At 35.5% G+C, this 15,149-nt stretch overlaps 1 protein-coding gene across 1 annotated transcript; it reads left to right on the top strand.

Moving 5' to 3' along the window:
- The first annotated feature begins 1,749 nt into the window (after positions 1–1,749).
- On the top strand, positions 1,750–13,805 carry LOC123549378 (uncharacterized). Its single transcript, XM_045337410.2, has 5 exons — positions 1,750–1,922; positions 4,948–5,214; positions 5,833–5,976; positions 11,442–11,719; positions 12,330–13,805. Exons 1-5 carry the CDS (start codon positions 1,817–1,819, stop codon positions 12,696–12,698), a joined length of 1,164 nt encoding a protein of 387 aa, XP_045193345.2. The 5' UTR covers positions 1,750–1,816; the 3' UTR covers positions 12,699–13,805.
- Positions 13,806–15,149: the final 1,344 nt, after the last annotated feature.

The raw sequence follows: 15,149 nt of genomic DNA on the forward strand, positions 1-15,149 counted from the left end.
AGGCTTTAAAAGTAAACAGCATGGATCCTGACCAGACTGCGCGGAAGGGCAGGCTGGTCTGGATCCATGTTGGTCGCAAATGCACTATGTTGGTTTCTCATGGTGCGGCTCAAATATATATTACAATAGCTTTATGATGCCTGTACTGAGTAAATATTTGGTATTTTTTATATTTGATTAAAATAAAGTTTGTTTGACAGTATTTTATGAAGTTATATTACTATAATAAAATACTTTTTATTGTAGTGTTTCTCATCTTGAATGTTTCTAGTTTCCGAAATTCAACATCCATTTAGTATGGCTGTTTCTAGTGTATATAATCGCAATAGATTTTAACACAGTCCATCGTACATTACCACATTGTATAACATTTGCGTTTAGCAGTATTAGATTGAATAAATTCCATGTCATGCTCGTCAGACACAATGTACTAGTAGTTGAAGGCTTAGAATAACCTATATATAGGTGTGGCTCGCACTTGAAAATACTACATCCCTGCTCTCAACTGACATTTTGATAGTTCTTCAGTCCTCAGACTTATAACAGATTCAACATCCGCTTCTATAGTTATACATAATCTTGTAAATTAATTTGTATAGCAACCGAAGCAGATGCGCGACTAGAAATTGCTATATTTTAGCTTACTAAGAGATTCTAATATTCTTTCTAATTTCATTTTCCCTCGGTGTATTAAATTTTGTTGCTAAGGTTAATGTGGCTATCGCATTTCATCAGACTATTTTCCGGCCGACCCGTCGGACCGGTGCTACGATATGAGTTTGGTTTAAAAACAACAGAAAGTGCTGAAGCTTCCGACTACCATGGATTTTGCACCGGAAAGCTGTGAACCAGTCAATATTACTGCAATATTTTAACCCAAAGTTTTACTAAATGAAAGTTGTTTCCCTTTTGCGTAACTGATTAATGGTATACCAGTAAGTGTGCTACACATATGTTTCAGTCTCAGGTATGTTGAGCATTAGATTTTTTTTTGTTTCTTTGCTTTGGGTTTAACGCCGTTTTCCAACAGTATTTCAGTCATGTAACGGCTGCATGTAACCTAACCAGTGTTCCTGCAGTACAAACCTGTTCTCCGCAAGTAACTGCCAACTCCCCAATATGAATTATCAGAGGTGGAGGACGAAAGATTTCAGGCAGAATGTCTTTTATTAAATCGTCACGGGGAACATACACCCCGCCCGAAGATCGAACTCGCGACCCCACGATTTATAAATCGGCACTCTCCCTGTTGAGCTAATTGGGTGTGCTTACACCTTAAAAGAAAATCGCAAGTGCCCATTTTATGTAAAATACATTCCACGAGCGAAATAATGTCCATTTGGTCCCCATTGACGCGCAAATGCGCTAAAAATAGAAAAAATAGGATCTACTTATTAGGGACTTTTTTTTACACCATTGAAGCACATTTTTGACCGAATTTCTGCTGTTTAAGATAAAAAGACTCTCCGTAGTTGTAATTGAAAGTACAAAAAGTATGTCAGAGCATCAAACAAAATCGCCGGCCGTTAAAATATGTAATATGACATACCATATTTCATCAATATCTCTTATCTCACCAACCCAATTGAAGTTTGACAAAAAAGTCACATGACATGATATAAATAGTCGGTATGATTTAAAAACCCCAACTAAAATATAAAAATATAAAAAAGTATTTGTTACAAGCACGTATTTATTACTCATAGCACTTTTACTGGTTATAAAGATAAGACCTGCTCTTAAATACTCGTGATTTGTTTGTTTACACGGGACCATAAATCTATATCCTTTTAAATAACGAATACGTACGAAAGACATGTTAATATTACCATATGCCGGGTGGGGGAAAATGGAGATTTCAGTTACAAAAATATTTCTTCTAGGGATAATCTATCTCCCGATGATGTACGCGATTCAAGAATGTAAGTATTATGTTATTATCATGCACTTTTTTATAGAAACTTACATGATTGTTTACTTGATAGTATTTATTTATTCGCAAGTAAACGGGCCAAGCACAGTGCCAAACTTGTTCTAAAACAAAATGGATCTGAAGCTGCAAACCGTTAGTCTGCTTCCGGCAAGTGATTCTACCACTGCGACCTGTGAATGCACGTCGGTGCAGTCTGATCATGGTCTGCATTGTTCGCCATTATTCAGTATCTTTTGGTAAGCACCCCTTTTAACTGTTAATGGTACTGTCCAAACTGAAAGATGGACAGGTTCATTATAGAAATATAGCACGGTAAGGGTTAAAGAAGATCTGTCTTACAACCGTTATAGAGCCAAAGAACACATACAGTTTCAGTTATTTTATTTGGAGTGCGGAGCAAGGCAAAGTTCCGATTAGACGCTACGACAAAATCAAATATGTATTATCTTGTTAGCTATCCATCTATTTTTTTCCCCTTTCGTCGTCACAAGATTCTTTATTCGAAATTACGACATTACTAGAAAGAAACTTGTGTCACCATTACCAGAAAATTACTTGATTAATACAAAGATGACTGTGAGAAATATTAATAAAACAACACGTTGCAGTGTATCGGAGACAGCGAAACCTGTCACCAGTTCATGCACCCTATTTTATATTTCTTTATCAGGATCATTGTTTTGTAGATAAAGAAAATGTACAAACACAGTCACCTTATTTACTAAAGCAGAACATGGACACGAATATTCATTAATTATCCCCCGCCGATGAAATCGGGAGGTGGGTATTGAAATGGCGTTGTGTCCGTCCGCCCGCAGCCATTTCTCAGTAACTAGCAGGTAGAATTTCATGAAACTTTAAATTAACATGAACCAACATACTGCGATGATGCCCGTCAAGTTTTTTTGGATTGGTCAATTTCCCTTAGAGTTATTGCCCTTTATTTACTGAAAAATGCCCAAAAATGTCCGTCCGCAGCCATTTCTCAGTAACTAGCTAGTAGAATTTCATGAAATTTGAAATAAAGATGAACCAACATACTGCGATGATGCCCGTCAATTTTGTTTTGGATTGGTCAATTTCCCTTAGAGTTATTGCCCTTTATTTAATGAAAAATGTCCAAAAATGTCCGTCCGCAGCCATTTCTCAGTAACTATCACGTAGAATTTCATAAAACTTCAAATAAACATACATCAACATACTGTAATGATGCCCGTTAAGTTTTTTTGGATCGGTCAATTTCCCTTAGGGTTATTGCCCTTGATTTAATGAAAACTCCACTTCTGCAGCCATTTCTCAGTAACAGGCTTGTAGAATTTCATGAAACTTGAAATAAATATGAACCATCATATTTCGATGATGTCTGTCTTTTTTTTCAATTAGTCAATTTTCCATAGAATTATTGCCCTTTAATTGTTTAAAAATCTACAGATTTGTACTTAACAAACCAACCAATTGGTAGAATTTCATTAAACTTCTTTCATTCTTTTCCATGAACATTTATTATAAACATGTGAAGTTTTGTACCCACGCCTGGTCACATTGCCTTGGTCGCACCCCCTTCCCCCCACCCCCGCAATAAAGTAAAAAATCATTCCTTTTAATTATTTTTTTCAAACCTTCCATGAAAATTTATTAGCATGCAAAGTTGTACCGTTCCCCCACCGCACTCTCCACTCAGTCTTGCCCACAACCCCGATAATGCATCCCCATTCCCCACCCATTTTTTTTCATTTTATATACTCCATAAATATCTATAATCAACATGTAAAATTTTGTACCCTCACCCGTTGGCCCCAGCTGCCCCCCCCCCCCCCCCCACACACACACACTAAAAAAAGCATTCATTTTCTGTTAAAATGATTTTGACTAATGAAATTATTTGCTTCTTAGTAACACCCTTAAATTTTTGCCAGATATTTTTTTTGCCATTCCTCACCTCAAGCCCTTTCGGCGGGGGATACCAATTCATCGAATTTGCTTGTATTGACGTAAACGTGACACTTGCCGTCTAATTGGAAACTTTGGCTTAAAGATTAGGAATAACAATAGTAGCTTATTAGATGCATGTTTTTTATAGGAATCTTATCCTGAAAATGAACATCTGTTTATTTGTAAAAATTTAGAACACTTGTGAATCAAACCCGGTTACGGATAAGTTGAATGAATCCCTGTTAAGCATAAGGTGAACGACGGCATGTTATGGTTAAGTTGAAGAATAAGGTAAATGAACCCTTGTTACCATTGAGGTGAATAAAGTCCTGTTACGATTAAGGTGAATTAAGCCCTGACACAGATAAGGTGAATGGAGTCCTGTTACGATTTCTAAAAAAGGTGAATTAAGCCCTTTAACAGATAAAGTGAATGATGTTCTGTTACAATTAAGGTGAATTACGTCCTTTTACGAGTAAGGTGCATTAAGCCCTGACACAGATAAGGTGAATGTAGCCCTGTTACGATTAAGAGGAATTAAGCCTTGACACAGATAAGCTGAATGAAGTCCTGTTACGATCAAGGCGAATTTTAAGGTGAATGAAGCCATATTACAATTTAGGTAGATGTAACCATATCATGGTTATAGTGAATGAAAAACCTTCTACGGTTCAGTTAACTCTTAGCCTGCTAAATTTCTATAATGAATTTGTACATGTTTCAAACTGGACAGTACCATTAACTGTTAAAAGGGGTGTTTATCAAAACGATACTGACTGAATAGCGAACACTGCAGACCATGATCAGACTGCACGGTAGTGCAGGCTGATCTTGGTCTGCACTGGTCGCAAAGGCAAAATAGCTTGCCGCCAGCAGGCTAAAGGCTAAATGAAACTCTGTTACGGTTTAAGTGAATCAATCCCTGTTAGGATAAGATAAATGAAATAGACATTTCTCCAAACATTTTATAAACGACCACTTCTCATAATAAAGTTTAGTTAGATATTAATAACATGATTTCAGAAAGTATAACCATTTCGAGTTTGATCAAGTGAGACAAACGTTTATTTCTTTTTACGCAGATGAAATGCATGACCACTGCGGAGAAAAAGTTAGTATGAATCTCAAATCTGCGCATCAGCTTGAGCTGGAACTCACCGACAACTATATTTATAGTCCTAAAACGTCCTGGTTCTTCAAATCAGAGATGCCTTCATGTGAGATTACAGTGGCGGCATGGCAAGCAACATATACAAAACTAATGTTCTATTTTGATGAATTTGACCTTGATTGTGACGAAGGCCATCTTGAATTTTTCGATGGAGAAAATGAGAATTATCGGGTGCCGGGTAAGTTTTTTTTTTAATAATCTCAACCAGTTTGTTTTTTACAGGTCTTCAAACCGCACGGACATCACGTGCCCGTAAATGTGTACACAGTAAGTTGACGCAAAAAGTGCGACTATAAGACAAAGATAACATCAGTTGAAGCCTATACTGCTGAATGATATATTGTACCTTTTTGTAGTCAACATTTTTTAAAACTGATATTACCTTATACAAGAACACGAATCAATACGTTTTTGACGTAACGCTTTATCTTAGGCCTAAAAAAATTTCTTTGTTTCCGGTAACATGCTCAAAAAAATTAGGGTAGGTAGGTCGAAATTTTTTTTTTTTGGATTTTTTTTTATTAAGGGAGACTTTTCGGAAATTATTTTTGTGTCAAAAAATGAATACAAATAGAAGTGTTATGCCTTTATAGCATCAGTAAGTTGATTTCTAACACTGACCATGTTTAAAGCATAAAAAGTGCAGTTTTGCAACTTTTTGTCAAAAAGTTGAAAAAAAAAATTCTCCAAGGCCATAAAACATTTAGGGTCGGGCCAAAAATTTAGGGTAGGTCGGGATACCGGAAACAAACAATTTTTTACGCCTTATGTCCAATGATGTATATTTGTATTTCAGGTCTGGCGAACAATATTTGTGGGGACAGAAAACCTTCGGGTATTTTCAGTGTTAGCTCTCGATATCTTCTAATAAAATACGTTCCCGGAAAGACCCAATACATCCGTGATATATTTTCTATCATAGTCACAGCGTATCGTGACGGTAGGTACCGCGGTAATTTGTTAAAAATATTCCTTTTCTATCCTGTTTCGTTTGTTTGTTTTTGGTTTAACGCCGTTTTTCAACAGCACTTCAATTATGTAACCGCGAGCACTTAATCTAACCGGTGTTCCTGGATTCTGTATCAGTACAAATCTGTTCTCTGCAAGTAACTGCCAACTTCCCACATGAAACAGAGGTGGAGAACGAATGATGTTAGACACAATGTATTTTATCAAATCGTCACGGAGAACATGCGCCCGCCCAAAGATCGAACTCGCGACCCCGTGATTTGTAAATCGGCGCTCTCCATATTGAGCTAATTGGGCGTGTTTATATCCTGTTTTGTTGTGTTATATAAATGAAAGTGGCTTTGTGGCTTTAACTTTTCTTATTTATCTGTTGATTGTTATTCAGTTATTGTTTAACACGGACTACATCATTTGTAATAATAATTGAAGGGGTTTTGAGATGGATTCATCCAGCTTGTATCGATTGGCCTGTTCATTTCATCATCTGTACCCTTTGTTATGTCAGTGGATGGGGTCTCTGTCTCCCGGGTTGTATCATTTCGTTATTAGCAAAAGTATCGAGTCGATGGATAGTTCGTCCGCAATGTTTCATTTTGTCTGATCAGTGGAAGTGCTCCCCCTTGTAATTGTATCTCTTTCCTTATCAAAGGAAGGGTCTCTGTAATTGGTTCATCTGATTACATCTTTTGTTATATCAATGCAAGGGTCTCTGTGATTAGTTCAGCTGATTGGATCTTTTGTTATATCAATGTAAGGGGCTCTGTAGTTGATTCATCCGGACTCTTTCCATTTGTTATCAGCGTTAAATTGTATGTAATTGCCTCATTACTTTCATCTATGGAAGCTTCTCTGTGACAGATTCATTTGGACAGTTTTGTTATGTCGACTGACGTGTCTCTGTGATAAGTTATTTATTTAATTTTCAGTAGGAAGGACCTTGTAACTGGTTCATCCTGTCTGTCTGTATTTTTGTTATATCGGTGAAAGTTTTCTTGTCAAGCGCCTGCATTGTACGTCCAACGTAATTGTTTTGTCATTGAAGATTCGTTTGCATTTTGTTATCATGAAATGTTTGCCAAGAGCTATTCCATTGTAATATTTATTGAATGACGCTTTCTAAAACCACCATTGTAAACTTTTGTTTTATTAATCATTGAGAAAGTTTTCTACTGATTTTTTTTATGCTTTGATGAGGATTTTGTTATATGTATGGAAAGGTATCTATCATTGGCTGACCAAGACTGTATCTGGAAGGTCTGCTGTTAGATCATCCGAACTGAATTATTATACGTATAGCAGAGACCTTGTGATTATTTATTCGGACTATATTTTTTGTCGCATTGTTGGAAGGTGTTTGTGACTTGTTCATTCGAACGGTGCATGTATCTTTTCTATATCGGGTTCATCAGGAATGTATCATTGTATTAATACAACGGGATAGTTCTGTTCTTCTAATTGGTTTACTGACACTATACCGCTTTGTTTTATCATTAACAGGGTCTCTGTGATTAGTACATCTAGAATGTATCTTTGACTTTATCAATGGATGGGTCTCTGTGATTAATTCATCAGCACTAAATGGTGCTTAATATGGACTGAAGTGCCTCAGTGACCGGTTCATCCAGACTTTACCATTTTACCATTATATGATATTCCATGAAAAGGTCCCTGCTTCAAGACAACACAATTTTAAACTTCCGGAATAAGAATATATAATATTAAGTAATGTATGTTATAACTCTCCAAATAATGCTCACTCTACAGTCAGTTTCGTCTCAACTTTTATTTAAAGGAAAAGTATATACATGTAGCATTGACATTTCAAATGTTAGAGATATCCAATGCCAATCTTTGACTTAAATAATTTCATCTGTAGATATTTAATTCAGATGATGAAAATCTTTTTCAAATGTATTCATCTCTACTAAATATATTAACTAATTGTGTATGTAGAACTAAAATCGTAATTAAATGTCATGCAGCGTTGAGGTAGGTGCGATCTTAAAGTTGTGTGTTTGGGGGTGGGGGTGAGGGGTGTGTGTGAAGGGGCAATGAGGGACCGGCCAGCTAAACCTACCCATATTTTTCCTGAAAATTTAATGGAATCATAAAAATTCCAAGCAGTTAACAGCATGGTATAATAGGGTTATTATAATAGTAGCTCGATCTGGGATGATGTATTCGGCTCGGGTGTATTTTGCCAGATCGGATCTCACAAGGCGCGCATGCACCGAGTGTGATCCGTCCTTGCAAAACTCACGAGAGCCGAATACAAAATACGAGATCTAGCTACTGTTGTAATGACCCTTTTATTATTTACCTCCACCTTTTTGTTTGTTGTTTTGTTATCAATCGAAATTTTAAATGTTTGTCGATTTTAAATAGACATTACCAACTTTTAGTAACATCGATCTATTGGAAAATCGATAAATTTGCCTATATAAACAAAGAAAGAAAAACATACTTAAACTTAAATAGAAAAAGTTCTATATGGAAATCAAAAATTCGATACCCCACAAATTAAAGTTTAATTTATTCCGAATATTATGAATATTTTTTCAAAAAAATATTTTAATATTTGGTTGGTCCTTTTTGACTTTAAATAGACCCACCTCAGTTCATATAGACTCTGTAGGAAACGGGTAAAAAAAACTGACTTTTTCAAATATAACAGATAAAATGAGATATTTTCCGCAAAAAATCAAAAATTCGATACCCCTAAAAATGTAGAAAAATTATTCAATTTTCGTTATGTGTAATTTGTTTTAAATTTTATAATGATTTGTTTGGTCCTTTTTGCATTATAGTGAGTACGGTGAACATTTCTTAAAAAAGTCCGGCTTTTTCCGCCGTTATCCGTAAGTACTCGGAAACTGTTACGGAAAATATTGTCGTCTGCTAGTCTGACTTTGTCGGTACAAATTGTTATAGCTCAGAGCCTATAAATTGTTGTCAACTTCACATTGACAAAAAAAAGAAAAATAATATTAATAATAATTGTTGAACTCAGATACGCCGAAACCTAGATCCGCTGTCGTTTAAAATAACGCATTGGAGAATTTAGTGTTCAATTTGCATTAAATATACAAATGCTTTTAATTTTCTTCGCAAAATATACTTAAAGCAACTATTTCTCATGTGTTTCCGTAAAATATAGTCTGTCAGTAATTAAGTTTCAAAGCATTCTTAAGAAATATAACGATGATTAATTTATTAATTTTCAGGTCCGGGTCAGTTCTCCGACGCAGTCATCGTTTTTTTTTTCTATATATTATTCTGTATTCTTAAAATAATGCATGTTTTTGGTACATTCTTTAATCAAACGTTTTAAAAAATGCGATATCTATTATTTGATTTAATTGTAACAAATATCTTGAAATTACCCTTTTACTTTCATTGTGTATTACAATATTGCCTATGGGTAAACAATATCTGGTCAGTGTTGTTTCAAGGCGGGTCATAAAAGATATGTTACCCAACTTACTATAAGTGATGGGTATTTTTATGGTTTTTGCGTTGTAATATATGTCTTTCACTTTCTTCTGTCTTTATATAGTCTTTTCCCTTTCTTTCACGAAATTTGTTTTTACGATTTTTACCCTTATTTCATGAATCGTTTGACAGTAGGAAGAATCAGTACAAATTTAAAATTCACATCGTTAACAGAGTTGTTCCGTAAATATTTACTGAGTAAAGATCCTGGCCCAAATTTCACGAATAATCTATCTAAGTTATTATTTAGTTAAGTCTACTTTTCTAAAATTGAGATATTGATGAAGCTATTGTTATTTAATGTTGTTTTTTTTCCTGTAACAATATATTTATAGTTAAAGTATACTATGGTAGTAGTATTTGCAGTACTTATTCAAGTCACGTAAATATGATATTTCTATTAAGGCACGATATAAGAAACTTAATCCTTACCATGCTAAATTACAATAATGAACTTGTCTTTCTTTCAATTTGGACAGTACTTTTAATTATGAAAAGGGTGCATACCAAAACGTTACTGGCTGAATGGCAGACAGTGACGTTCATGATCAGTCTGCAAGGATGTGCAGGCTGATCATATCTACACTGATTGCACAGGAAGAACCAATCGTGTCCAGCATGGAAAGGGTTAAGCATTTCCTTTTATAAGTATAAGTCTTATTTCTATACTTTTTTTCTTTAAAGCGACCGGCCTCCAGATCGTTCGATAACAAAAATACTTTTTAGATATCTTGAAAAAAAAATGCTATATTTCTTATGAAGGCTTCAAACTTAATTACTGACAAACTTTATGTTATGGGAAATACATGAGAATTTGCTGCTTTTACTACCTTTTACGGTGAAAATCGAAAAACGTTAGTGGTTTAGAATTTTGAAAATATTTTAGAATCAAAAGCTCTTATTCTAATGTTCATAATATGTGAAAGAAAGCGCGTATAGAGGATGTATATACGCTTTCTAAATATTTTAGATAACATATTCATATTCTTGAGTATTTATTTTATTTACAGACAGTTTCTTGTGCGTAAATATTTCTTTTCTGTACATAGATATACGTTAGCATGATGTTTCATGTATTAAAAAGAAAGTAAATCTATGTGTTCGATGTATAAAATGTAACGATTTCTATATATCTTAAATAACATATATTCTTAAATGTTACTTTTATTTGACAATTAATAAAGTATTATATAAATTTTCGACTTGTTCCGATTTTCACTTTAATAATTATCAAAACCTCATTCAATTCAAATATATCGTTTAGCAAACCGCCCGCTTGTAAATGCACCAGATAATGACCAAAAGATGTTAATTATCGATTTTTCCCCTGTGTTACTACAACAACAACAATTCGTACGGAAATCAACGAATCCGTCCGGTAGCGATGATATTGGATTATTGGTTTTATTGATTTTTATGATAGGTAGATCTGTCTCGCTTTATCGGTTTCGATATGTTACTAAAAGTTGGTAATGAATGAGTGAAGCTTTTGTGTGCGCTATTCATTCTAACTGTGTCAGGTCATGCATCTAAATGAAACTAGTCCAGCAACATACAATACAAAAGGTACAATATGGATTTTTATTCTGCCTGGTCACATTTACTTGTGAAATTGACAGAATTTATATTGGCTATATAATACATACATATATCTGTGTATTTTTCCCCCTGAATCCGCGTCGATTTTGCGCACTCTTTTTGGACCTGCCAGATACATAAATCACGACTCCCTATTGTGCAACAAAGGCTGAAGAAGGCAGGTACAAATTGTATTCAGCTATTAAACTATCAAAGAGATCTGCAGAAGCATTCAATACAGTGCTTAGTGTTACTATTGTTTTCGTCTGCTTTTTCGTTTTTGGCAGTCTTGAACCATACATACTAGTAACTACCAACTAGTAACAAACATTATCGGTAATTTGAAAATAAATTGTATATTTCCAGATATATGTCCAAGTTATTCACACAAATGTGACAATTCACGCTGCATCAGTAAAGATATTGCCTGCAATGGGTACGATTCCTGCGGTGACGGATCTGGTTGTGATGATGATGATGATGATGACGCTGCTGATGACAGTGATGAAGCTAAGGAGGATGACGTCACTGGTATCATAATCGGTGCCATTGTTGGCAGTTTGGCCGTGATAGTATTTATTATATGTGTTGTCCTCTGTGTTTGTTGTAACAGAAAGACCGGAAAATCTCCTAGAGCGGATCAGGTATTTAAACTCTAATTGGGTAAATTTCTTCTTTTTTCAAAGGGTCAGTCCGATTGATAAGATTTTCTTGTGTAAATTTCAATGTTAGTTTTTATATTTCCAGAAAAAATAAAATGAACCGGCTCCTTTTGCTTTCACAATATAGGGACCCATAATTTGGAATCTCATAGTTAAGCAAATGGTCTTAGATGTAGTCATTTAACCTAAGAAGTACATGAAACATGCATGATGTTAGGCACGTTTAGCAAAGCTATTGCGGCTGGTTTGATATAGTGTCTTGCGGTCAGTGGTCCTTCCGCTTTTGGTTCGAGACAACTATCATATGGATCAGATTCTATAATGGGAGGAAGTCATCCATCTGGCTCGGGAGTTTGGTGGCTCTCTGAAGTGCATTTTCAAGTCTGAACAAATACTTTTCCGCAACAAAAAAGGATACCATACGCCTGTAGTTATCGTTGTAACTTATGAGTATGTTGGATGTTGGTAACAGTTATGTGTGGTTCTCCAAACTGACACTTTTTAATTTTCTTTTTATATACAGTTTGCTAGAGACTTTACTAGACCTTGTTTTGTTAGAACATTAATATCTTTACTCTTGTGCTATTTTTAGTATCAACAGAGCCCTGTTCCTATGACGGTATCATATACTGCTTCCGGACAACGTATAGGATATAGTCAACCAGTCTATGGTGTCAATCACGGAAGTTCGCATCCAGCCAGCCAAGTATATCCTATCGCACCCGTAGGTGTTCCACCAACGGCACCAGTGCCAGTGGGGCACCAGGTAAACTACCAAGCAATTGCAACAGTATCACCTCACGGCGGAGAATTACCTCTTTCACCGCCGCCTTATTCGGAACTCTTCGGGCAACCTGACCACACAGAGCCGCCTCGGTATCACAAAGAAGATCACGTGTATGCAGATATTGATGACGCAAGTGCTTTACATGCATACGAAAATTCTAAGCAAGCCTCTTAAAGACTCTGAATATAATGGATATAAACGCTTTGACACTATAATCATAGTTCTAAATGCTTCTGCTGCATAGCATGTCGTAGAATGTCTTACTTATAATTTTAATCATCATATCATTGTAAACTGTGTCCGCTTATCCCGTTCTGAATTTTACAAGAGTGCTGGATAAATATGGCAACGAGAGTATATCATCAAAGAACAGAGTTTGACTCATTGGAAAACCTCTGCACAAATCGTCACAATTTGCCCTATATAAAGCGCGGGTGAAGTGGTTTAGTGGTAACACTATCTGACTACGAAACCAGGAGTTGTAAGTTCGAGTCACTGCCCCTCCGTCTGTGTGCGGATGCTTCACACCTTCAAAGGAGGTTCCTAGAATTGGAGTTTCTTTATCTGGCACTATTTCCCCGCTATCATTTACTAGCGTCACCCATGTGGGTTGCCGATTGCGACAATAAATAAGCTCCACACAGACGCACACACACGCACACGCACATACACGCTCGGACGCACGCATATCGGGAATATCAAACCTAGTTAAACTTTTCCACATTCTTTAACCTTTAAAAGACGGAATATTAGTGCTCAAAGCTGTTTTCATTTGTTTCTAGACCCATGAGACCGGCCAGATGAATGCAATGGTATGATAAGATTTGGTCATGCCCTGTTTACACGATAACCGCAAACGCTTAATTAGCATTAAAATGTTGTGGTTTTTTTTTTTTTTGTGTGTGTGTGTGTGTTTTTGGCGGAAGAGTTTTATGTGGAATTAGGCACATTTTTTGCTGCAATGAAATGCCATGAAAATTACGTAATCTGCATATCAGTCAATTTGTACGACTAAGCCGTAAAAATATGTTTCTTTCCGGTATCCCGACCTAACCTACCCTAAATGTTTTTATGGCCTTGGAGAATTTTTTTTTCAACTTTTAATAAAATGTTGCAAAATGCACTTTTTATGCTTTAAACATGGTCAGTATTGTTAGAAATCAACTTACTGATGCTCTAAAGGCATAACCCCCTTATTTGTTTTGATTTTTTGACACAAAAATAATTTCCGAAAAGTCTCATTTAGGAAATAATATTAATACTATTAAACTTTATACTTTTTGTGCTTGCTTCTTTATTTTATCCTACTTTAAGAATACAAAAGTGCTTTCACATGTTTTTATGCCCCCATGCATATAGCGACTGAACTGTCCGTCCGTCCAACATTTTTCTTTTTCGCCTAAAGCTCACATAAATGACCCAATTCAACAAACCTTGTGGCAAGACCTACAAACTGACCTATATTTAAATGACCTTGACCCTCATATGACCTTCACCTACAAACTTAAAACCTTAACAAACAGCATTCAATTTTGGTTCTACAGCCATATAAATTGACCTACTAGTATATTTTGCTTTTTTAAAACGCAGCTCCTTGTTTAAGGCATATCTTCTTGGGCTAAACATTGATTCAAGAGAAAAATTGTGATTTAACTTTGTTTTCTGTTAGTCGTGTTTTTCTCAAAGATGAACAAAATGCTACTTTAAATATGCTGTGGCAATTAGAAAAACACTGCGTGTTTTGACATTGTTTTCTTTCTCTGTGTGAATGTCTCTTTTTGTATATCATAGCACCGTTACATATCTTTGTTTTGATGCATTACAATAATGCACCAGTAGGCCTACTGAAATTTCGCATAACTAGATGGAATGAAGTTTTCAACAATTGGTCGTAACGGCAGTGCGATAGAAGATACTTTGAAAACGTTGTAAATGCTATGACGTCATTGTAGACGTTATGACGTCGTTTAAACTAGGGCCGGGACGATTTCAAAGTTTTGAATCTGGTTAATCATTTGTATGAAATCAAATCGAATCGGTTAATCGGCCGCCATATTGAAAATGCTCTTTGCCTTCCTGATGACCGTAACAAGGTACTTCCTGCAGCTGACTTCGTTAGGAGCTTACGGACTTTATCGTTTGCAAGCAGTAAGTCATATTTTGGTGTATTTGATTTTAAATATATCACGACAGGCGAATCCGAGACTATTGATTATGTTGATTGATGTGTTTTAGCGGAAATATACTGCGGATCTATGTGCTGGTCAAAGAAATATATAAAGATAAAGTACGATTCGTGATGTTTATTGTTTAAAAGCGATTAGCGGTTTTGCAAAATTGAAACCGGTTTCACCTAGTAATCGAATCTGATCCGATTAACCGAGTAATCGTCCCAGTCCTAGTTTAAACGTTTTCCCGAACTTTTTTAGCTCATTAAAACTTTGAACTCTGCTGATTTTATTTTTGCTGCGAAATGCATGTTTGTATGAGAACATGCAACAAAACTATAATAAATCGAAATGGTATCAGATATTCTGAATCACCCTGTAGATTGTTGATAAAGACAGTGTTTGTTTACCAAATATTTCTGTGTTTTGATGATATAATGATAGCGCTGGCTCGCCT

The sequence above is a fragment of the Mercenaria mercenaria genome, chromosome 6, assembly GCF_021730395.1.
Source record: "Mercenaria mercenaria strain notata chromosome 6, MADL_Memer_1, whole genome shotgun sequence".
Lineage (NCBI taxonomy): Eukaryota > Metazoa > Mollusca > Bivalvia > Venerida > Veneridae > Mercenaria > Mercenaria mercenaria.

Bases quoted from the DNA above. Each gene is read 5' to 3' on its own strand.
- LOC123549378 (XM_045337410.2), top strand. From the start codon at position 1,817: ATGTTAATATTACCATATGCCGGGTGGGGGAAAATGGAGATTTCAGTT. The intron at 1,923-4,947 runs GTAAGTATTATG...CTTTTTACGCAG, and splicing joins GATGTACGCGATTCAAGAAT to ATGAAATGCATGACCACTGC. The intron at 5,215-5,832 runs GTAAGTTTTTTT...TTTGTATTTCAG, and splicing joins TGAGAATTATCGGGTGCCGG to GTCTGGCGAACAATATTTGT.